The sequence below is a fragment of the Pelobates fuscus genome, chromosome 4, assembly GCF_036172605.1.
Source record: "Pelobates fuscus isolate aPelFus1 chromosome 4, aPelFus1.pri, whole genome shotgun sequence".
Lineage (NCBI taxonomy): Eukaryota > Metazoa > Chordata > Amphibia > Anura > Pelobatidae > Pelobates > Pelobates fuscus.
The window spans coordinates 345,169,658-345,194,933 of NC_086320.1; the positions used below are offsets into that span (position 1 = coordinate 345,169,658).

Here is a 25,276-nt window from a genome sequence, read left to right on the forward strand (position 1 = left end):
CACCACCTCAGGATCCAAACAGCAAAGATGTTTTATTTTTCACAAAACAGCTTTATTTATAAAGCTTTGTGTGTGGGAGGGGGAGGGGTGGGGGAGGATTCTGAATCTCAAAGAATATTTGTAACTCGGTGAATTATAAGTGCTGCTTTTAAAACTGCTTATTCGATGGGTTTGATTAATTTAGGTCTTAACAGTGTCTTTCTACTAATATATGATATAAAAGAGGCCTCAGCACTTACAAACTGAAAGGATTTTTTTTAGGAAGCTATAAAGAATGCCAAACCACATTTTACAAATTATATGTGAATTTCCAAGTGCCCACGTAAGCATTTCTTTTACACACAGCTTTGTGGGTTGCTGATTATTCACAAAAAAATTGCCTGGCTGTAGTCCCTGAGTTAGTAGATGGGATTGGGAGGTAGTATCTTAACTCTTTGTGTACAAGAAGTAAGATCAACACAGTGGGTTTTATTGACTAAACACCAAAATGGTAGTGAATTCAAAACGGAATTGCAAAATTTAAGATAAAATAACTAACTGTGTTGGGAGTTGAGTTGTGGAATTTTTGCATATCAGATATTGACCTTTATTTAATCAGTTTGAATCAGCATCAAAATGATTAAATTCTGCTAGAAAACAAAAAAAAACTTTTCAACTGATTTATCTACAGAAGTCTGTTGGATTTTTGTAGATAAATCATCCTAATGGAATAAAATTATTTCTGATGCTGATTCAAACAGAATAAATTGAGGCCAACGTCTGATATATTTATAAAATTCAATAACTCCGCTAACACAGCACCGAGCGGTTATTAGCACCTCAATTTTGCAGTTCAGTTTCCAATTCACTATTTCACAATTTGTCTCAAGAGGCTATTTCATTTTTTTTTTTTTAAACTTAAAACGCCTTCTTAACTGTACTTTAAAACTAAACATCTGTGTTATCAAATACAAATCTATCCAAGCTGGACAGCAATGGTAGACTGTGTTGGATACAGGTTAGCCAAACTCTCTCAGCCTATTATTAACATCCAGGTTGGACAGATGTGTACATAAGAATAAGGAAGGCAGTCTCTGTATTACCAGAGTGACTGAAGAAGGGGCAGGCTGTGACTGCCACAGAGAGATCCATTTTCGTTAGATCACTCCAAAACTCTTTGACCAAAACTGAGAGGAACAGAGCAAAATTGAAACATAAACTCTACAGTGAGCTGTCCTGGTTGGGGGGTGCTTATAGGCCTGTGTTGTGGTACAGAGAATGTAAATTTATTGTTACAGGACGAACTTTGGGGCACGGATATCTTGGAAATGTTTTAACTTCCAAGCATCTTCCCAGCATGTGGCTATGTCCAAGATCCATATCTATACAAACTACCGCGTGGTGGAGAACGCAGGGATCTGATATTGTGAGCGTAGAGTAGAGACAACTTGGGTCTCTGCAATACAAGAGGCAATCGTGGTTGAGCTATAAGACTTGGAGACAATATGTACTTGTGGGTTTAAAACCTGTGTGGCATTTGCTACTGTGTAAGCCATTTTAATCTTATGTGTGTGGATTCCTTAAAATAAACGGTGTTATACTATGTTATTTATTTTTTACATGTGATACTGTGAGGAATATCCACTAAACATTGATTTACATATATATCCATTATATTGCATGTTGTTTTAGCACTCAATCGCCCCGTTGTGCCTGTGTTAAAGACACATTTTCTTTTACTACCTTAAGTACTTTTATTATTTTTTTATTGATACTGTGCATGAGTTGAGATATCAAAAAAATGGTGTTTTACTCTGACTACTGACCACTTTACCTGGTATTTATATTTGATTATAAACACGTGTGCTGTTTCATGTGGTGTACACTTAAGGGGAAAGAGGTTGCAGAAGTTTGTATGACTTTTATGTTTTGTTGTTTTTTTACTTTTTTTGTGCCCTGTCTGTCATTTTTTCAATATGTGCCATTATTGCCCATGCAACGGATTTAGGAGAATTTCTTCCACTTCCACCATCGGAGAAGTGATTACATTTCTCCCTCCCCCCCACTATAATTTTGTCCGTTGTCTAAAATGGTCATTTCTGTGAAAACTGACATAATTATACAGAAAATATTTTTAGAACATGTTGATAAATATCCCCAACGTTTCTATTTCACCTCTATATTTCCCATGTTTGCCCAGCTTTGCCTTTTCTGAGCTACAGTATGTTATTATATATACAGTCATGGGAATAAGAAAGTACACCCTCTTGAATTCTATGGTTTTACATATCAGGACATAATAACAATCATCTGTTCCTTAGCAGGTCTTAACAATTAGGTAAATACATCCTCAGATGAACAACAACACACAACATATTTCCCCGTGTCATAATTTATTTAACAAAAATAATGACACAGTGCAATATGTCACGCGTTGGAACAGATGATTGTTATGTCCTGATATATAAAACCATAGAATTCAAGTCTGTCTGTCTGTCTGTCTATCTATCGATCGATCGATCGATCTTTCTACCTGTCTATCTATCTGTCTATCTGTCTGTCTATTTGTCTATCTATCTATCCATCTTTAAATTGGAGCATTTCATGAGAAACAAGTTGTAGGTGATTTTCATTTTTTTATGCAAATGTATCAATTCCAGAGAAATAGCAGTAAGGTACTTTATGTTCAGGAGTTCAGGAGTTCCTTTCACAACCAGAATTACCCTTATCATCAGCCAGTGGCTGGGAGAGAATTATGGGAATTATCTTTGGTTGGTCACCCCTGTTATACTGTAGAATCAAAGTCTTAGGCAACACAACCGTATTTTACTCTGAAAGTCTACTTTGGGTATTTTTTTAATGTATTCAGATATTTTACTCCTGAAAGTAAATGTTTAATGAATTATGCATATGGTCAAAATACTATATAAGTATTTACAAAATGTAACATTTTAATTTTTTTTTAAATATATACATAATAAACAATGTATTTCTTTAAACAGCATGCTATTACACATACACTGAAGCAACTGGGGTAATAATGTCCCCAAACTACCCCAATAACTCCCCCCGTGATACGGAGTGTGTTTACACAATCTCAGCAGAACAGAACAAACAAATTTTGTTGAATTTCACTCATTTTACCCTAAGCAGCTCTTCAAACTGTCAACAAGAATACGTAGAAATCAGGTAATTGATTTTGTGTGATATTAATTGCAACCTTATGTTGGTTTATAGTTCATGTTAATATATATATATATATATATATATATCTCAAATTAATAATTAGTATAATTTTTTTATATTATAGTTTATCTTTAAATATCTTTTTTTTTTTAAAATAATATCTTTATAATAATATATAATTTTTATCTTTTTATAGAGATGGAGGCTATGAAATATCACCGTTAATTGGTAGATTTTGTCAGCAATCACCTCCTATAATTATTTCCCATAGTAGCAATCTATGGGTAAAATTTAAAAGCGGTTCCTATACCTATGCTACTGGATTTTCAGCAAACTGGGACAGCGCCCTAACAGGTACAGAGACTGCCATATTCAATGTGCCACAAATAATTGTGTTAAGTGCTGTCTGCGTTAAGATACATGTATGTTTATTAATGTATAAAATGTTATATGTTTGTGGATATATATATATATACTATTCCATGGGTTTTGCACTCTTGCCTCCCAGTGTTCTTATACAAAAAGAGAAGTCCTGCGCTTAAGCAGCAAGGACTACAACACACATCAGCCCCAATATATAGTAAAAACCAAAGAAAAGAAAATGTTACTTGCGCTTTTTCCTTAATCCCTATGTATATTTAGACATGTATATTTGGCCATTGGAGCAACTAAATGACCTCCATTTGTCTAAATATACATAGGGATTAAGGAAAAAGCGCAAGTAACATTTTCTTTTCCCAGTGTTCTTAGCCCGGTGCTCAGCTGCACAAATTATGTCTCAGGTAGCAAATCCAGCACTCGAGGACTTGTCAAATAAGGTAAATTTAAGATTAATACAGATTACAATCCGGTGGTCAACGTTTCAGTTCATACATTAGAACTTTCTTCAGGACATAATGTGACAATATGTTCTGAAGAAAGTTCCAATGTATGAACTGAAACGTTGACCACCGGATTGTAATCTGTATTAACCTTTGGATAAAATTTACCTTGTTTAACAAGTCCTCGAGTGCTGGCTTTGCTACCTGAGATATATATATATATATATATATATATATATATATATATATATATATATATATATATATATATATATATATTTGAAACACATTTGAAATGTAATATTGAATATTTTGTAAAAAAAAATAAAAATGATAGTTGACAGATGCAGACAGACTTTAGAATCTACAAAAACAAGGATTTCAGCGCTATCATATGTGTGAGTTTATTTGGCACGCAGTAACACGTGTTCCGATTGTGCATAATTATTAATTTAACTTTAGAATGTGGCATCATTTTTATAAAATCCATGAAAGTTACCCTAAAAATAGAGTTGGGATCAGGGTAAATAGACACTCAATAAACAGTAGTTAGAGTTAAGGAAAGATTTTATCTACCCCTGACCTAGACTTAACCTTAAATCTAAATTCTACAATGCAGTGATGTAAACATTTATATATATCCCTTATATATACCCAACAAGTAATATCAATTTAGTTTAATGCCTTAAAGCAGATCTGTCACCACCATCCGCCCAACACTTTAAGCAGCAAAGCTAAATATGGGTTTTGCTAAATATGCAAAGACCACGGAAGGTGACAGAGCAGCATTAACTTTGAATACTGTCTTATTACAACTATTTTAAAGACATTTAATGAAAGCATTAATAATGAATGCCTGTTGAGTAAGCATCACTACACTTTATAAATATTTAGTTATGATACATACGAAGGTCTGTCTTCCTAACCTTAGATTTTGACGCTAAATTTTTAAATGGCATCTTTCCTTCTTTATTGGCACCTTCATTGCTGTAGGTCTAGCCTTAACCGTATAGAGCAAGAGCAATTGTAACGCCTAATTTTAGTGTCTGTTAAGTATGAACTAATATGTATATTAATAATTGGGTCAGATATATTACAGAATAATTGAAAAACATCCAACTCCAAAATGGAGGCAAAATGTTTAATTGCTGAAAAACATGCTTCTAGCTGTCAGCCTTTACGGTCTTTAAAGGGACACTCCTAAATTACTATTTACTAGATATACCCCCAATGAATGCATGCATGCACTTTCCTCCATGTATTCATTGGGGATATATTATAAAAGAGCTTGCAAAAGCTGCCGTTCATATGAACTTTGCCTTTGCAAGTCCTCACATTGTTCCTGGTAGAGACGAGCAGTCTCTTCATGGGCAAATAAACTAACAGAGTCTTCTCACTGTGAAGCTTCTGCAGTTTTTTGCACGTGCGTGTTGGCTCATGCGGTGCGCCGACTGCACAGCGTTCCGATCTGAGGTCTGAGAAAGAGATATGCGGTGGTGGGAGGAATTTGCGCTCAAGCAGAGTGCGCCAGCCACTTCCTTTGGAGCAAACAAACTTCCCTGGCTGTCTGATTGACAGTAGGGGTGGTGTTTCGTTAAATAATTATAAAAGCGACGATTTCTTATAAAAATGGGCAATTTTATAAAGTGCTTTTAAAATGGAATTATCCTCATCCACAAAGCACTACAGCAAGCTGAAGCATGGGCGTAGGAACCCAAAAAAATCTGGGGGGGGATAGCATTTTTACTCGCCGGGTATATTCTTATTCCGTAAACTAGGAGTTGTTTATCCCATTGTACAGCGCTACGGAATTTGCAGTCGCTATATAAATGATTAAATAATAACATTAAAGGGTCACTACAGGGAAGGGGTTTTACTTACCCGGATACAGCGCCGGGATCCTCCTGATTCGAACCACCCCTACCCCTCCCATGAATATTAGAACCACCCCTACCCCTTCCATGCACAAAAGAACCCCACCTACCCCTTCCACGCATATTAACCCCCTACCCCTTCCATGCATATTAGTACCCCCCTAACCACTTCCATGCATTTTAGAACCCCCTAACCCCTGCCATGCATATTAGAACCCACCCTACCTCTTCCATTCATATTAGTACTCCCCTAACCCCTTCCAATAATTTTTCTACCTCCCCCTCCTCCCATCCATATTAGTAGCCCCCCTAAACCCTTCCAATTATTTTTCTACCTCCCCCTCTCCCCCTATCCTTATTAGTAGCCCCCCTAACCCTTTCCAATAATTTTTCTGCCATGTTAACTAACGCCAGTGCTGGAGTGCCGCCGTGTTTACATTAAAAGGCCTGCAGGGACAGGCTAAAGACACCAGAACCACTACATTAAGCTGCAGTGCTTCTGGGGACTATACTGTTTCTTTAATGTGAGGTAAATTAGAGATTAGTGCCACGAATAATATGCTAGATTGCCTACTTACAACCAGATGAGGATGATGATGGGCTCTAGCTGCAGTCTGGCTCCACTGGTCTGGTGTAGAACAGGCTCTCTGGAGGCTGTTTGTAACTGGTCCCAAAAATCAATGTTCTGTGAGAACGGGAAGCAGCTCCATTTTTTGGGGGCCCTTTACACAGCTCAAGGTCTGGGTCCCAGGGTCCACCTTCACGTTCCACCAATGAGTTTGTTCACAGGGGGTGGAGTGTGTAGGGGATGTCCTGATATGTGTGTAAGGAATGCATTGTGTGAATATGTGTTTGTATGTGTAAGGGCTGCAAAGTGTGATTCTGTGTATGTACGGGATGCAGTGTGTGCGTCTGTAAGGGGTGCATTGAGTGTGTGTACGGGGTGCATTGAGTGTGTCTAAGGAACACATTGTGTGTTTCTGTGTGTGTAAGGATTGCATGATTGTGTGATTGTGTGTGTGTGTGTGCACGGGGTGCATTGAGTGTGTGTAAGGATGAATTGTGTGTTTCTGTGTGTGTAAGGGTGGCATGATTGTGTGAGTGTGTGATGGATGTCAATCTCTCTCCCTCGTCACTCTCTTTCTCCCCCTCCCTTGTCACTCTCTCTCCCCCTCCCTTGTCACTCTTTCTCCCCCTCTCCCCCTCTCCCCCCCCTGTTTCTTTCTCCCCCCAGTTTCTTTCTCCCCCCCCTGTTTCTTTCTCCCCCCCTCCCTGTTTCTCTCCCCCTCCCTGTTTCTCTCCCCCCTCCCTGTTTCTCTCCCCCCTCCCTGTTTCTCTCCCCCTCCCTGTTTCTCTCCCCCCTCCCTGTTTCTTTCTCCCCCTCCCTGTTTCTTTCTCCCCCTCCCTGTTTCTTTCTCCCCCCTCCCTGTTTCTTTCTCCCCCCTCCCTCCCTGTTTCTTTCTCCCCCCTCCCCCCCTGTTTATTCCCCCCCCCCTCCCTCCCTGTTTATCCCCCCCTCCCTCCCTGTTTCTTTATCCCCCCCTCCCTCCCTGTTTCTTTATCCCCCCTCCCTCCCTGTTTCTTTATTCCCCCCTCCCTCCCTGTTACTTTATCCCCCCCCCCCCGTTTCTTTCTTCCCCCCTCCCCTACCTGTGTTGTAGCGTGGCCGAGCTCTGTACTGTCCGCGGGTACAGGGAGCTCTTGTTTCCTGTACCCGGCGGACTAACAGGAAGTGCACACTCAGTGTTCACTTCCTTTTAGTCCGCCGGGTACAGGAGACAGATGCTCCCTGTACCGGCGGACTATACAGCGCTCGGCCACGCTACATTGAGGGAGTGACAGGAGGGAGCGCTGAGCGCTTCCCTCCTGTCAGCCCCTCTCCTCTGGTTGCGCCCGGGCGGTGTGCCCTCATGGACGCACCAGCCCGGGCAAAGCTGCAGCCGCTGGGATTTCCCCATTACCTGTCCCCCCTGCATTATTTGCTGGGGGGGATGCGTCCCCCCCATCCCCCCCGGTTCCTACGCCCATGAGCTGAAGTGCTTTATACGTGTGGAGTGGTTTTTTAATGTGTATTTAAAACAGAAGCACTTTGACCTTGGCATGAGTCCACTACTTATCACAGACACTATACATGTGTGACACAGTGGGCTTCACATCAATTTTTTTACAAAGCTCTCGCACAAACTAAGAACTTAAAGCACATCCATAAGAGTTCACTCGGTCCTTAAAAAAAAATCCTCTTTTAATCTGGCTTTCCAAAATACACATAATCCTGGCTCTGGCACCCTTTCAGCTTGAACAGTCGACAGCTCCTTATTTATATCATGTTTTAGCTTCTTTGTTTAGGCGTGAAAGTGTAGAAATAAATCTTTAGATACACCAGGTGTTGGTGGATTTTCACATGACTCTAGGAACCAGGTGGACCGGGTTTTGGGGTGAGGGGCAAATCACTCTCCCTCCCACTAATGTTGCCTGTTTTTTTTTTTTGGGGGGGGGGAGTTTTTTACTTGTAGGGTATGTTGGGCCACCATCTTGTGGGTTTCTGCTGTGGCAATGACTCAGCTAGTTAGGGCGAATTAACTTAAGTTGCTTGGTTCCAAGTACAGGCTAGGGTGGACCGGGATGACCCCCACCGGTCCGGGGGGGGGGGGAGGGGGGAACAGGGCTCTATTACAGGCTTAGGAGGGCACTACGTCACGCAGAGAGCGGGGGATCGGCCGCCTCACCCGTCTGGCGATACTGCTAGGCCTCACTCCCGGCACCCTCGGCGGACGCTCCGTGCACCCGTGGGCGGCAGACCCGGGGCACCTCGGCTGGCTCCTGAGGTAAGTACGATCAGGCTAGGCATTTTTGCGAGTCCTGCCTGGCTGGAGTGCAATTATTCCAGCTCGGAAAGAAGATTGAGCTCGGAGCTCACACGAGGCACGTCCAGCCGCCATGAAGCTCAGGCCCCGCCCCCCCAATTTTGCCTGTTGAAAACTGCACAAACCTGTATGATTCCTACATGGGGCATCTATGGGCCCCTTCTATCCATTCAGATTTTCTTTGGTTCCTACGTTGATGGATATGAATTATTACCTACTATCATGGTGTCCTTTGTATTATCCACTGCTTTGTCTGCCAATGCCCATACCCCAGGTGCTCAGTCACAACTCCTCATTAAGCACCATTCCAAAATTCCTAAATTAATTAAGGAATAAAACTGATCGCTCCTATGGACTAGTTGAGTATCTTTGTTCCTGCTGAATAACATTTACAGAGCCTGATAGCTCTATTATAGAGCCCGGATAGAAATATAAGCCTTGCTGAAGGGTCATTTAATGCATACAACATCTTCAAAGCTTTATCAGAAATGTCTTAAACAGACTAGAACATCTCTTGTAGAAAGACAAATAGCAAACTCCAAAATTGCACAAACCTTCATTGAGACCTTATGAGTCTACGTGGTTTGTGTGTTATCATACTTTGATATGGGAAAAGGTGTTCCATCATGGTTTACTACATTTAAATGAACCCTTGGAATATTATTAACAAATAAATACCAATGACAGTCTGTATCATCATAACAATGTAATTCTTATAGATTTTACTCTGACAAACAATACCCTAATCATTTAGAGTTAAAGGGACACTCCGGGCACCATAACAACATCAGCGAAATTAAGTTGTTCTGGTGTGAGGAGGTACCCGGTTGCTTACCTGAAGGGGTGAAAACATTAATGAATAGTGTAACCCCAAAGTTTTCAATCCTGCAACCTCCAGCTTTGCATTTGTTTCAGCCTGAGACTTTCTGATTAAAGGCTCAAACTGAAACAGAAGTTCAAGGGCAATGCTGGAGTTGAAGACTTTGTGGTTAAACCATTCAATGTTCTCAACCTTCCAGTAGTCCCCCATTTACAATACAGAGTTAAAAATGACATACATTTTTCACAAACGTTTTAATTCCTTGAGGAATTACAATGTTGCCTGAGAACTTCCTCGCACCATAACAACTTTATTCTGATGAAGTTTTTATGGTGCCTGGAGTGTTCCTTTAACATGGCTCTCTATAACTGTGATTCCAGAATACACTAGACATTCTATGCTGGAATAATGTCTTCAAGGACTAGATTATGATGACAGTATTGAATAATACTGAGTGCAGTGTTAAAAACTATATCCAATCAGTGAAAATCCACTTCATCTTCCCATTTGTTGGTAAAATTTTCAGCCCCTGCCTCTATTTACATGCATTGCTATGAAGACCAATCAAAGCAACAGCTTGAATAAACCATGTATTATAGCTGTGTTGTAAGATATTGTAGATAGATATCCAGTCTTGTTCCTGATGGTAAATGCCCACGGGTCGAACCATAACATCCCCCACGAGTCTGTATATATCACTTCAGTGCAATTTGCTTCAGAAAAGAAATGAAACGATTCATAGCGCAAATGCCAACTTCTTTATAAATAGACACACAAGAATGCAAATAATTCAAACATGCCACAGATTGCATTTTTGGCAGTTCGATTAATTTAACTTGTTAAATGTTGTGTTACATATTTCTATGGATAAAATAAGATTAGGATCCATTTTAAATAACGCTACATTCTAAGGCAATATTAAGGAGAGCCTGTTTAGTAAAGTCATTCAAACTATTGCATTGTAATGTGTCGCTAGCCTGCGCAGATCAAGATAAGATGCACCCATTAGTAGGAGCGTTGGGAGGTGGCAAACCCCTAGGGTACACTTTTTGGCCCCTTTCACCCTATTCAAAACTCTGTCACAGGTATGTTACATTTTAAATTAATTTGTAATTAATTAACAGACAATCAATAGAAAGTGTTATTGGAAAATTGGAATTTTGGGTATAATTTTATTCTTAAAGGACCACTATAGTGCCAGGAAAACACCCTCAGGGTCCCCCTCCCGCCGGGCTCTAGAGGGTGGAAGGGGTTAAACTTACCTCTTTCTCCAGCGCCAGGCGGGAGACTCCTCCTCCTCTCCTCCTCCTCGGCTGAATGCGCATGCGCGGGAGGAGCCGCGTGCGCATTCAGCCAGTCCATAGGAAAGCAATCACAATGCTTTCCTATGAAAGCTGGCGTCTTCTCACTGTGAAAATGACAGTGAGAAGTGCGGAAGCGCCTCTAGCGGCTATCAATGAGACAGCCACTAGAGGCTGGATTAATCCAATTATAAACATAGCAGTTTCTCTGAAACTGCTATGTTTATAGAAAAAAGGGTTAAACCTAGCTGGACCTGGCACCCAGGCCACTTCATTGAGCTGAAGTGGTCTGGGTGCCTATAGTGGTCCTTTAATGTTATAAATTGTAATATTAAGAGAGAGAGACCACTTCCAATTTTACATTTCCAGAAGACTCAGGGCTAACAATTAAATGGTGCTGGAATCAGACCTGGGGCAGCCCTCTGAGAAAGCTAGCATAACCCCCGTCTGCCCTCCAGCATTTACCTTGCTATCAAGGGAACACTTTTTAGTGCCCCATAATATTTTTGCACTGCTCTGAGAGGCCATTTAGATTCCAGGGTCCCCTTTCTAACAAAAAAAAGTATTAATCTTCAGGCTTGATGGCCATTTTATCTAATTAATTGCTTCTCATAGAAAAGCATTGTGGACTCAATGTGCATGTGCAGTAAATATTAAGTTGTGCCAATTAAATGTTTCTTATAGAAAAGTATTGAATCCAGTGCATCTACATGAGAAGCATTGATTCAATGTTCATCATCCTCATACAATGCGTGAGGCCGATGAACGTCAAGAACCATGTCTGACTTGGTTCTCATTACGGAATCATTATCTAGAAGCTGTTGTTACAACCACTAGAGGTATGTCTACCCCCTCAATGTAAACATTGTCATATCTTTCTGATTAAGCCAAAGTATTTTGGTTTAAGTGAGTCAATATATTGCACATGGATCCTCGACCACAGTCCTGTAAACTATACAATTTCTTCCTCAGTAACACGAGTAGTTTCCTAGTAGAGGTTCCAGTGAGGGAAGTTCTACAGAAATCTGGAAAGAGAAACAATATTCCCATATATTATATTTAATAATAATACAGTTTTTTACATTACTTTAAAAAAAACCTTATGATAAACTGGTTACCTGAGGTGATGCATTCTTGCGTTCGGCAAGGTCCAATGCCACTTCTCATAGAATATTGTTTAGATACTTAGGGATATGACCAAGGAATTGAAAATAATAGTCTTTAAGTGTTCTTTGTAACTCAAAACCAAGTTGTGTTAGGGACATTGTGTCATATTTGATCTAAGTCAAGTTATATATAAATCAAATGAAGTACTAAAACCTAACGAAGAACAAAAACGAATGGTACATCAAGTCAAATGTATAAATGAAATGTTATAATTACATGCACATTCCTACTGTCCATGTTTATAGTTTCTCATTTGCTTTGGCAGTGATGATTAATTAATCAATAAATTGAGATGTATTTACATAATAATTCCATATATATTTGCAATCATGGTATATATGATTAAGACATATGACCTAGACAGCCTTAACACTATAGGCACTCAGACCACTAAAGCTCATTGACGTGGTCTGGGTGCACTGTTCCAGATCCCTTAACCCTTTATAAGAAACTGCAATAATTACCTTTGAGGGTTAACTTCACCTCTAGTGGCTGTCTACCAGATATCCACTAGAGGGACTTCTAGGTGGTTAGGCAACTTTTGGTCGCCTAACTGACGGTGGACGTCCTTACACTATGCATGAGGACGTCCAGCATCACCCAAAACCCCATAGAAAAACATTATACAATGCTTTCCTATGGGAGAAGCCCTAAAGCGAGTGTGGCGCTCGCTACGCATGCACGTTAGTTCTCCCCCACAGACTGACATCAGCGGAGGAGTAAAGGAGGCAGAGCGTGAGCCAGAGCCGAGGGAAATCGGCATTGGAATCAGGGCCAGATTAACAAAGGGGCTGGTGGAGCTCCAGGCCCATGCTCATGGAATAGGCCCATTAATTTTAAAAAAATAATTGTACATCTACTAAAAGGTGATTTATATTATATTTTGTATTTGGGCAGTAGATTGTTCCCTTAAGTTCAAGGACACAAGTGAGATTTAAACAACATCTAACCAATTAGAACACCTAACAGAGGCTCTCTTTATTTTTGCAGGATGTGGTGGAACCCTTAGTTCCTTGTCTGGTGGTTTCACGTCTCCAAACTACCCTATGCCATATCACCAGAATGCCGAGTGCTATTGGCTGCTGAAAGCATCCAGTGGAAGCATTTTGGAGATCAAGTTTGAAGACTTTCATTTAGAGTATGATTCAGCATGTCGGAAAGAATATCTTGCTGTAAGTGTCTGTTTGTTTTATGTTCTCACATTATGATAGTTACTACCATACCAAATTGTCTGAGCTACTACAGGCCTAACCAGGGCTGGCGCCACCTGTAAGGCGACCTAGGCAGCCGCCTAGGGTGCACCTTAGCAGAGGGCGCCGGATCACTGTGCCCGGAGTCCCCGCTGCGCCTCCTCATGCTGCGCCGCCTGAGTGCTCTTGCAAGCCTCAGGTGACGCAGAACTGCTGTATGGAGGGCGGCCGGGTTTGAGTGACCGGCAGGAGGGAAGCGCAGAGCGCTCCCTCCTGCCGGTCTCTCAATGTAGCATGGCCGGGCGGCGCGGAACGCGGGACAGGAACCTCTGTTTCCTGTACCCGGCGGCCGGCGGAATGACAGGAAGTGAGCACCGCCAGCGGCCGGGTACAGGAAACAGAGGTTCCTGTCCCGCGTTCCGCACCGCCCGGCCACGCTACAAAGGCAGGAATGAAGAGTGGGGTGGCGACAACTGAGGGAGAGGGGGGGGGGGGGGAGTAAGGAGAACTGAGGGGGGGGAGTAAGGTGAACTGAGGGGGGGGAGTAGGGAGAACTGAGGGGGGGAGTAAGGAGAACTGAGTGGGGGGAGTAAGGAGAACTGAGTGGGGGGAGTAAGGAGAACTGAGTGGGGGGAGTAAGGAGAACTGAGTGTGGGGGGAGTAAGGAGAACTGAGTGAGGGGGGGGAGTAAGGAGAACTGAGGGAGGGGGGGAGTAAGGAGAAGGGAGGGGGAGTAAGGACAACTGAGTGGGGGGAGTAAGGACCACATAAGGAGGGGGGGAGTAAGGACAACTGAGGCGGGGGGAGTAAGAACAACTGAGGGAGGGAAGGAGGGAGGGGTCGGGGTGTAAGGACAACTGAGTGGGGGGGGAGTAAGGACCACATGGGGGGGAGTAAGGACCACTTAGGGAGGGGGGGAGTAAGGACAACTGAGGGAGGGGGGGGAGTAAGGGCAACTGAGGGAGGGAAGGAGGGAGGGGTGGGGGTGTAAGGACAACTGAGTGGGGGGGAGTAAGTACCACATAGGGAGGGGGGAGTAAGGACAACTGAGGCGGGGGGAGTAAGAACAACTGAGGGAGGGAAGGAGAGAGGGGTCGGGGTGTAAGGACAACTGAGTGGGGGGGAGTAAGGACCACATGGGGGGGAGTAAGGACCACTTAGGGAGGGGGGGAGTAAGGACCACATAGGGAGGGGGGAGTAAGGACCACATAGGGAGGGGGGAGTAAGGACCACATAGGGAGGGGGGGAGTAAGGACCACATAGGGGGGGAGTAAGGACCACATAGGGAGGGGGAGAGTGAGGACCCCATAAGGGGGGGTAAGGACCACATAGGGAGGGGTGGAGTAAGGACCACATAGGGAGAGGGGGGAGTAGGGAAGGGGGTGGGAGTAAGGACCACTGAAGGAGGGGGGGTAAGGACCACTGAAGGAGGGGGGGTAAGGACCACTAAGGGGGTTGGCAGAAGGAGGATCACTAAGGGGGGGGAGGACCACCAAAGGGAGGTAAGGAGGGAGGTAAGGAGGGAGGACCACTAAGGAGAGGGGGTAAGGGTAAGGACCACTACGGGGGGGGAGAGGATAATGACCATTGAGGGGAGGGAGATTACCACTAAGGGGGTGAGAGCACTATGGCACAGAAGGGGAGAATACTGAGAGACAGGAGGGAAGGGGAAATCACTAATTGACAGGGGAGAGCACTATGGCATTTTTTTTTTTAAATAAAGAGCTGCTTCCCTCTCAGTCCCTATCCTACCCCACAAACCCTCTCGTTTACACTACACACATACACAATGCATCCCCCCCCACACACACACAGAAACATACAATGTATCCCTACTCACACACAGACACACCCGAAACACACAATGCATCCCTTACGCTCACACAAACATTCATTCTCTAACACACATAAACAAAATGCATCTCTTACACACTCAATGCACCCATTACATACACACACTGCATTCAATTACATACACAGAAACACACCTTGCATCCCTTACACACACACACACACACACACACACACACAGAAACATACAATGTATTCCTTACATACAAACACACACTGCATCCCCTATACACACACACTACATCCCTTACACAAATTGGTATCCCTATACACTACATTCTATAAGAACACACACATATTACATCCTCTGCAATAACACATAAAACATCCCCTACATATATACACTCCACTCCCTGTGAGAGAACTCATGGGTGGGCCATATAGGTAGATTTATGGGTGGGTATTGTAGGCATACTCACGGTCAAGCCCTGGGGGCCCAGACCTTGAGCTGTGTAAGGGGACCCAAAAATGGAGCTGCTTCCTGTTCGTTAATTGTTGTGAGCACTGTTACAAACAAACAGTCTCCAGAGAGCCTCTTCTACACCAGACCTGTGGAGCCAGACTGAGCCCATCATCAGCCTCTTGTCCTCATCTGGTGGTAAGTAGGCAATCCAATATATTATTCGTGGCACTAATCTCTAATTTACCTCACATTAAATGGATACTATAGTCACCAGAAGCACTACAGCTTAATGTAATGGTTCTGGTGGCTATAGCCTGTGCCTGTAGGCTTTTTAATGTAAACACACTGTCTTTTCAGATAAAAGACACTTTGTGCAGACTGGCATTGGCCCATATGGCAAAGCATATGGGCGGGGCATTGTGATGTCACATGGTGGGCAGGACATATGGGGGGGGCGGCAATTTTTGTTTGCCTAGGGCGGCAGAAATCCTTGCACCGGCCCTGGGCCTAACTCTTTTTTAAATCAAAGAATTTTTGTGTGTATGTTGTCTGTTGTATGTGAATTTTCACACACAAAATGTTGCCAGTAAGAAAAATGTACAACACAGATGTCCTATTATCTAATGGAATCTACCCCATAAGGAGCGAACAGGCATGGCATTTTGGGCTATATCTTTAACCTTTGAGAACATAAAATGTTGTTATAATGTGATATTTTTACTAGAATTCTAGCTAAAGCATTTATTACATTCTTTTGAAGGTCTATGACGGTAATAACACAAACTCACACTTATTGGCAAAACTCTGCGGAAATCTTCTACCAGAGCTGATCTTATCTACAGCAAGCAATGTCTACGTGAAGCTAAGAACTGATAATTCTATAGAATATAATGGCTTCTTTGCTACATACAAGCAAAGTAAGTAACCACGTTAATCAAACATCATAGATAATGTCACTCCAGGACCACATTACCAACACTTTGTGTTTAAGATTGATGTACTTACCTGAGACACCTATAAACAAGAGAACATTAGAAGTATGCTAATTTGGGAAAGAAAGGGGTCCTTAAAAATAGGTAGATTTATTTACAGTAGTGTCACTTTACTATAGAGTTGTTGCTGCTATGAGACAGCTATTCAGGCAGTCTAGAGTAAATTTTGCCCCTCTGGTGCGTGCAACATCATGAAACAATAAATACATTTGTATATAAATTAGCAGCAGTCCCCATTTGGCTATTTATTGAGTAGTTCCAATCATCCCCTGTGATAAGTGAAAATGCTCTTTGGAGATAAGCTGCATATCCCATAATCACATGCTAGACAGAGAATTATTGGAAATTATCAGTCCCCTTAGACCACAATGAGATGGAGCATCTAATCCTGGTGTGGGAGAAATATTTGTGCAGATGCAGGCAGGCCCACCAAGAAGTACACTGGGGATACTTTAAAAGATGATTAACTTGTTTTTTTTTTTTGGGGGGGGGGCAATATTTTTAATGCATCATCTATATCTTGCATTAAAAAATATATGGTAAAATTGTAAGTACACGGTCTCTTTAAGTCTCTATTCTGCTTATTTTTAGTTTGCAATGGAGTTCTGATTGCAAATCGACATCATGGAATCTTGGAAAGCCTAAATTATCCCAACCAATATCCTGCAGATCAACACTGCAACTGGACTATACAGACAACATCTGGGAATACAATAAACTATACATTCACAACATTCCAATTAGAAAACAGTTACGATTGTTCTCGTGATTATGTCAAGGTATGTTTATCAATTTTTTATTTGAGTTTTCCATTGCAATCTGTAAACAGTGAGAGCATTAGCAGCATTAGGAAACACATAGCAAGATAAAAAAAAAAACTATGTATCAATTATTATTCAAACACCATACAGGTCATATTTAAAAACAAGTAAAAAAAATATCAATGACATATCATTATTCACAGTACTTAATAGAATCATGTGAGTTAGAAAAAAAAAGTTTTTTTTTAATGATATTGTATTACTTTTTGTGTGTAACGATCCCGTGATTGCATAATAAATATAATTATGCACCCTTACTTGCATAGACACACTAGGTATTCACCTACAATTCTTTGTTTGATATGACAGTGACTCAAGTGGAAATAGTTGTTTATACTCTTCTTAAAATCAAAAAAAATTGGGAGGCTTTTGAACTTCTAAAGGATAATAGCAGGCATTTGGGTTTAAAAAGGTAGATAGCTAGGTTTAGTGATAATTAGTATATTTTTTACTTATTGCATTGGTGATATATTTGCTTTTAAATGTATTGATGTAATTTAAAATAGTGATCGCCAAAACAACCATGAATTATACTTGTGCCAAGAGAAGTATTAAAACTGATCTATGCGTATCACAAAGTTGGCCTTGTTTCTTCCAAAAATAACTTGAGAAGCGCATGCTTGAACCTCAGTGCTTTCCTCTAGGCTTATAATTGAACACAAGTTAGGTTATATTTTAACACATGTATACAACTTGTGTACGAATCCATGGATTCATTGACAATATACTTTATATACATTTAAAGTTCCGTATAAGTGTGCATGTTGTTTGTGCACTCACTTGGCATTTTTTGTGATGTTTCTCAGCGGCAGTATGGTAGCAGTATGACTAAGGGGGCACCACAAGCCATGAAATGGTAACAAGTATGTAAATTTTGCAAAGGTAGATTCTAACTGATGGATAATTCTCATCTTGCTTTGACTGAGATAAGTATTGCAGTAAGGTGAATAATGCAAGGTGACAGCTATCCTAACACAGGTCAAAAGTAAATAAAGATAACAGAAAAATAAAAAAATAGGGATATATTTTGCAATGAACGATGTCACCAACAAACATTTATTGTTGGCATAATACACAAGAGCCATGATTTTTCTGAACCTCAAAGCTACTTTCTCTGTGTGTAATATTCCACTCCATGCTCCACATTTGACATTTGTTGTTTGCCCTTTGATGTTTCAGTCCGTTTCATTTATTCTTTATTCCTGCCTGCATTCAATAATTATTACATTTCATAGATCAGCCCCAACTCTTGTTAAATGATTACAATAACACTTTTGATAGGGGGTACCTTTCTGGTGTAATATACCCTATTGTGCACTGTAGAGGTACGCCCTACAAAAAAAGGTTTTACTTACCTGGAATCTAGTGCAGGGAGAACCTTTTAACGCCTGTTGTCAAGATGCAGTGCCCGCTGACAACAGATGTATTTTATGCACAGAATTGACATTTCCAGCCCGGAATAGAGTTATGGGCTGCCATTGTCACATGTGCTGGCGGTGCAACTGGCCCCCAGCACACAATTACACATCTCTCTGTATGTGCTGTACTTCAAATAGAAACACTGCACATACTGACTCCTACCACCACGACCACTTCAAATCACCGAAATGGTCATGGTGGTTGGAAGTTAGCTTTTACCAGCATCTGTGTGCTTGTTAATACTCAGTATAGATTAATGTTCTTTGCAACCACATTATAAGAACAAGCCCCACTTTATTTTCTGCCCAATTTTCAGGTTCGCCTACACTTTTAAGTATTTTCCACTTGTGTTCTGCATCTTCTTAGCTACGTTTCCAGTAACTTCAGTTAGCTATCTGATACCCTCATATCCAACTTGTTCTGTCATTCACTGCTGTTATTATCTAATAAATGGGGGGAGGGCAGGGTGGAGGCTGCATGTATATATTAATATCTCTTATTGTCTGCACAGTGTGTTATTTTAATGTTCTTACCACAACTCTGTGAATGGAAATGTGACTCTATTGTTACTAATGAATAACAGTAACATTCTATCTGCTTAGCTGGGTCTTCTCAATGCCTTCTTCACAATACCTCAATCTTTAATTGAGTTCTTCCTCAGAGCTTGTATTGCTCATATCCTTAACATCTCCAACACATTTCCTTCATCCTCAGCAGCTGGCTTCATCTTCATCACACATTCGGCACACCCTCCCAAACACACAAACACACACTCTCCCAAACACACACACCCTCCCAAATACACACACACGCTCCCACATACATACTCACACCCTCCCAAATACAAACACACACCCTCCAAAATACAAACACAACGCCCTCCCAATCACACACACACATACACACACTCTCCCAAACACACACACCCTCCCAAATACAAACACACACACTCTCCCAAACACACACACCCTCCCAAATACAAACACACACACTCTCCCAAACACACACACCCTCCCAAATACATACTCACACCCTCCCAAATACAAACAAACACCCCCTTCCAATCACACACACACACACACACACACACCTTTCCAAACACACACACCCTCCCAAATACAAACACACACACTCTCCCAAACAAACACACCCTCCCAAATACAAACACACACACTCTTCCAAGCACACACACCTTCCCAAATACATACTCACACCCTCCCAAATACAAACAAACACCCCCTTCCAATCACACACACACACACACACACACCCTCCCAAATACACACAAACACAAACACTGTACGACCTCTGTGCTGTCCTAGCAAGCACCCAAGTGTTCATATATCTTTTAGGGATATTAATGAAAGTGTGAATTCAAAGTGAGTTTAAATAATTTTTCGGTAAAAATAGCCAATCTGGAAAAATCTGCAGTGTTTTCAGGTTGGATATTTTGGCCAAAAGGTTGAAATTCACTTTGAATTCCAGACAATTCACCCTTTAGTGAAAACCCCTTTGAGTGGGCATGTAATGCATCTCTGTATGTGTCTGTATGTCTGCATGTGTCTATATATCTATCACTGACTCAATGTATATCTAGATGGCTTGCATAGTGGTGATGTGTGCATTATGGATAATCAATGCCATCTCTGGGCTTAGGGGAAATACATTCTTTCAACACCACTCAATGTGGTAATTTTCACTTCATACATTCCTCACCATTATGTATTGTTTCTAGACAGGCAGACATTTTTATTTTCCTCCGCACGTGTTTTTGGAGTGTGCTAACCAGTTGCCACCATGTCATGTTTTGTGTCACTAGGAGACAAACCTTCTGCTTTGTACTACCATCCATTTATATCAACTTTTAAATATTTATAAATATGCTTTGATTTACCTAGCAGCCAAAATAATAATAGTAGTAATAATAATAATAATAATAATAATAAGGTATCTCTTAATTTATTTTGTAACGAAAAAAAAAAAAAAATATTTGAATATAATTGAAAGTTATGTTTGGTAAATCATACTCGTTAGAGATCTGTACTTCTGCTGCCTAAACACACAACCCATCATTAATTTATTCAGAATGTCTAAATATTACTGAAAAAATGTGCAGCGCTATGATAGTGACAATCACTGGTCACGTGTGACTATAGAAACTTGTTGAGATTTTTTTTCATTTTAAATTATGCTAGCGAGGAGGTACTTCCTGATGATGGGTACACTGGTATGGCATACAGTGCCAAAATAAAAAAGGAACTGACTCACTGTGGTAACAGACAGGATGCTACAACTTCTACACGTGAGCAATTTGGAAGAGATATTACTGACTGAGTGGAAGAGAAAATTAAATGTTTTAACCGCTCATTTATTTTTGTATTTAATATGAAAAATAGCAGCCTTTGTATCTGTTAATGATAGACAAAATTATTAGGAAAAGTACCCCTTGATACATTTATATTATATACAATTAAAAAGTGTTAGCATACACAAAACAAAACAAAAACAATTTACACAATGAAAAACTCAATAAAAAACGATCAGAACTCTTATTTGGTTTTGTTCTGTTTTGTTTATGTTGAGAAAATTACAAAATAGTGAATGTAACTGGCCGAATAACAGCTTAAAAGCAGTCTTGATGGTTGGAAAATTATGATGTCACTCGTGCTATATTCTTGTATCATGCATTCACAATAGAAATGGTTTTGGAAAACAAAAAAAACGATCAGGCTGAAAAGTACAGATAAATGTATTTTCGATGCACAGAGTTTTTCACTAATGCCTGACATTTTGTGAATTTAAAATTATTGGGCAAAATAGCCAAACTGCAAATATTTGGCTTGGAGAATTTTTCTAAATCGTCTATTTTGGCCTGAGAATTGAAATTCTTTTTGGTACAGTAGAATTCACAATTAAGTGAATTGCTCTTTCAAGAAACATCAAACTATAGCATGCAGATAGAGTCAGGCACACATTGAAAATAGAGAATTTCTAGTCTTTTGGAGATTTGTTAGATTAAGAATGGACTACACCTACACATAACGAACAGCCCACGTGTCCTGGAAATACATCTAAGACTGTCTCATTTTTGTGGATGCCTCTTCCAGATTTTTCCGTGTAAAAATAATAAATATAATTGTTCTATTTAATAGATTATCTTTTAAAGGGCGCCACACTCCCCAGCCGTTTGCTGAGATTTGCTGTTAGAACATTTCTGGACATTGAGTCTCTGTAACTGGCATTTAATGTATTTCACGCTTCATACAAAACAGCCTTTTATTTCGAATTACTAACGGAATCAAGTCACATTGCTCTGAGTTGGCAGGGTGTGGTAAGTGACAGACTTTTTCCAGAACAAAAACATTTTTTTTTTAAAAATGGAAAAAAAAAAAAGTAGAGAAATGACTCATTCATGCCATGGTCCGCATGTCTGAAAACCATTCCAAATCCTGCTGAATATTTCTGTATCTCAGTTTTTTCTTTTAAAAAAAAATAAAAAATAAAATGAATATCCTGTTTCTATAGTAAAGGTTGTGCCAGTGCTGTGCCAGGGTTTGTCTGAAGTCCAGTTGCCTCAAGCAACGAGACTCACAGACTATAATGCAGAAGTCGAATTAACTATGCAAATTAGCACATGGAAATACAGTAGATTAAAGGTCTAGGCTCATAATTGAATACAGACATAAAAAGGGAGATATGAAGGTAGTATACCAGTATTGGGGTACTAGAAACACATAGGAAGTACTATGAGTTATAATACCAATGGAGGCTAAAGATACCAATAATTGAATACAGACATATGCACATTAGTTATAGTCTTGAGTATGCCGCAGGAGAGGATGGTCAGATCGCATTAGTGTACACAGTAGGAAATGCACTTAAACCAGGGAACCCTATTAAACAGTGAATTATGATGAACTGAAAAATATATTGCAAAATTCAGAGTAATGTAATCAAACTTAGAAAAATTGGGAATTCAGGCACACCCAGAACATGCATTTCTCAGCACTGGTGCTGCCGTAGAGACCAACATTTATACAAAATACAAATTAATGAACAGCACACACACAAAATTACATTTTACAAGGCATTTTACAAGGCTACTTGAAATCACCCATCTCAGCAAACAAACATGGGGATTCAGTTCCACCATATGGCCATATCGTGTTAAGCCCACCACTATGTTACAGTACCCCAAAATCGGTGGGTCAGACACTAACTTTAATGTGATTTGCTGTATCGTCTACACCAGGCTTCCCCAAACTCCGGCCCTCTAGATGTTGCTGAATTACAACTCCCATGATTCTCAGCCTATCTATTCATTCATAGAATCATGGGAGTTGTATTTCAGCAACATCTGGCGGGCCGGAGTTTGTGGAAGCCTGCTCTACACGGTCAGACAAGAAGTGCTTGCTGGGAGCAATGAACGGCTTCCTATCAGACCAGGTAGAGGATACAGTGACAAACACAGATGGGCTGGGGAAGTAAACACAGAGACACACAGGGGGGCTGGGGGCAGATGCAAACGCAGATGTGAATGTGGGCGTGATTAAAAAGATGCTCAGTGGAAGCATGCGGCATCCAAAAGAATGCCAGGGGAGTGAGATATCGTTCGTGGCGATCCCAACACATGGTTATGGTTCCTTCATAGAACTAAAGAAAAACCTGTTAGACAAAGTAGAGGCATCCGAGGAATGATCCCATCTGCGAGTGCATGTGTTCAAGTATTTCAACAAGCAGGGGAAAGTTGTGATGTATTTGAGTAAGGGGAGAGCTTATAGATGCAGAAATATTTGCAAATGTCTCAGTTTAAGAAACAGAAAGTCTTCCTTTTTTTTTAGACAGCTAATGGTTAATATTTGTGGTCGGGACTGTGCTTTGATGGTACATGAATATGCTAACGGTGCTTTAAAGGGTTTCTCTTGGACAGTTGGAGTTAGATAGTAAAGTTAAAATGATGGTGATATAGTTAATACATTTTGGATCCTGTCACTGCCAAAAAGAAGTCTGCTCACAGAATATAGATAGAGTAATATTGTAGGAGGTATGCAGAGAGGTGTTTCCCCGGTGGCCACTCATGTTTCTGTACTCTGAATTTATCCTACTTTATAAAGTATTTGAATGTGTTTATTGTTACCTTTTAACCAGAGATTTTATAAATTTGGCCAACGTAAACAAAACCCTGTGTACTAGAGAGCCTTGTTTTCTTTTTATATATGAGGTAGCAACAGTGTTTCAAAATGTTTCTATAGAAACATAGTTTTGCTTTTGCGTACAGCTGTTGCTAAGAGGAAGTTGGTCTGCATTTGGGAAAATACCTTACTGTCTATTGGCTGTTGCTATGTAACATCACTCGTTTAGAATGTAAACACACGTAGAGCCGTATGTAAAAAGAGTATCAATGGAGTAAAGGACTAGTCATACTGATTACTTCAAAATAAATCATCAGAATAGTTATTTATGCTGTGAATATTGCCCAACATTTTCAATTACACATAGTTTGAAATACATACATTCTATGCACTCCTTATGTCGACATGTGCTGACAATAATGATATGTATACATGGCTTTATTGTGGCATTGTTACATTGTTTATGCAGCTTCATCCCAGAATTAGTGGCAGCCAATATAATCATTGTTTACATTTTAAATTATCCTATCTCTTACATGCAGAGACATTTCTTTTAAGGGACGCTACAGGCACCCAGACCACTTAATCTCATTGAAGTGGTCTAATTGCAGTGCCCCTGTACCCTTAACTCTGCAATCTGAAACATTTCAGTTTCAGAGAAACTGCAATGTTTATATTGCGTGGTTAAGACTGGCTCTAGTGGCTGCCCACTAGAGGTGCTTCCTGCTGTTTCACGGAATAAACTAACAGAAAAACAAAACAAACATAAAAAATAAACAGAGCGATATAAGGTCAAGGGCAGGGGTGGAGTTATCTGGCTACAGTATTAGGTCTCCTACTGTCTGTTATCTCCCCAATCTGATAATATTTTAATTTAAACCATATAGAGCTTCGTGCTGGTTGTATCTGTGTAGGTTCTGTTAATCCATTGTTGACTATAACTACAGACAGACAGACAGACTATTTCCAAATCTGTCACAAGTCTGGACACTCATAAAACAATGCACCCCCTGCAGGGTCTAAAATGTATTCCTGATTTTGTCAAGAATTTAATAGAATCATCATGATTATGGAAGCATGTCTAGAAAACTGTTATTAGTGCAACTGATAATTTTTGCTAGTATAGACTGAAGCCTTTACAAAGGAAAGGAAAACAGATAGAGGAGTATTTCTGCCATTACTGGTCCTACGAGAGGCTAGGCTGAATGCAGAGGACCTCCAGAGGGATGTAAAATATACTATGTAACAATGGTCTTGATTTTATTCTTAACGGTCAGTAAGTATCAACATTTTTGGCCAATATTTTTGTTGACTTTCGACTGGATTTAATGCCAACTGAAATTCTAGCTGAGGAATAAACCGGCCAGCTGGTTGATAAAAAAAATGGTTGCACTTTCAATCAGATGTTAGCTTGCTTTAGATATTTTATATCCTGCTCTGTATATTGGATTTTAAT

The 25,276-nt window shown here is 40.5% G+C and overlaps 1 protein-coding gene across 1 annotated transcript in view; it reads left to right on the forward strand.

Annotated features, from left to right (window-relative positions):
• Nucleotides 1–25,276, forward strand: part of CUBN (cubilin) — a 211,485-nt gene that overhangs the window by 70,927 nt on the left and 115,282 nt on the right. The window contains exons 23-27 of the mRNA XM_063452505.1: nucleotides 2,982–3,168; nucleotides 3,362–3,519; nucleotides 13,003–13,184; nucleotides 16,217–16,373; nucleotides 17,040–17,227. Coding sequence (XP_063308575.1) covers nucleotides 2,982–3,168; nucleotides 3,362–3,519; nucleotides 13,003–13,184; nucleotides 16,217–16,373; nucleotides 17,040–17,227 — 872 coding nt within the window. The remainder of the gene's footprint in view (nucleotides 1–2,981; nucleotides 3,169–3,361; nucleotides 3,520–13,002; nucleotides 13,185–16,216; nucleotides 16,374–17,039; nucleotides 17,228–25,276) is intronic.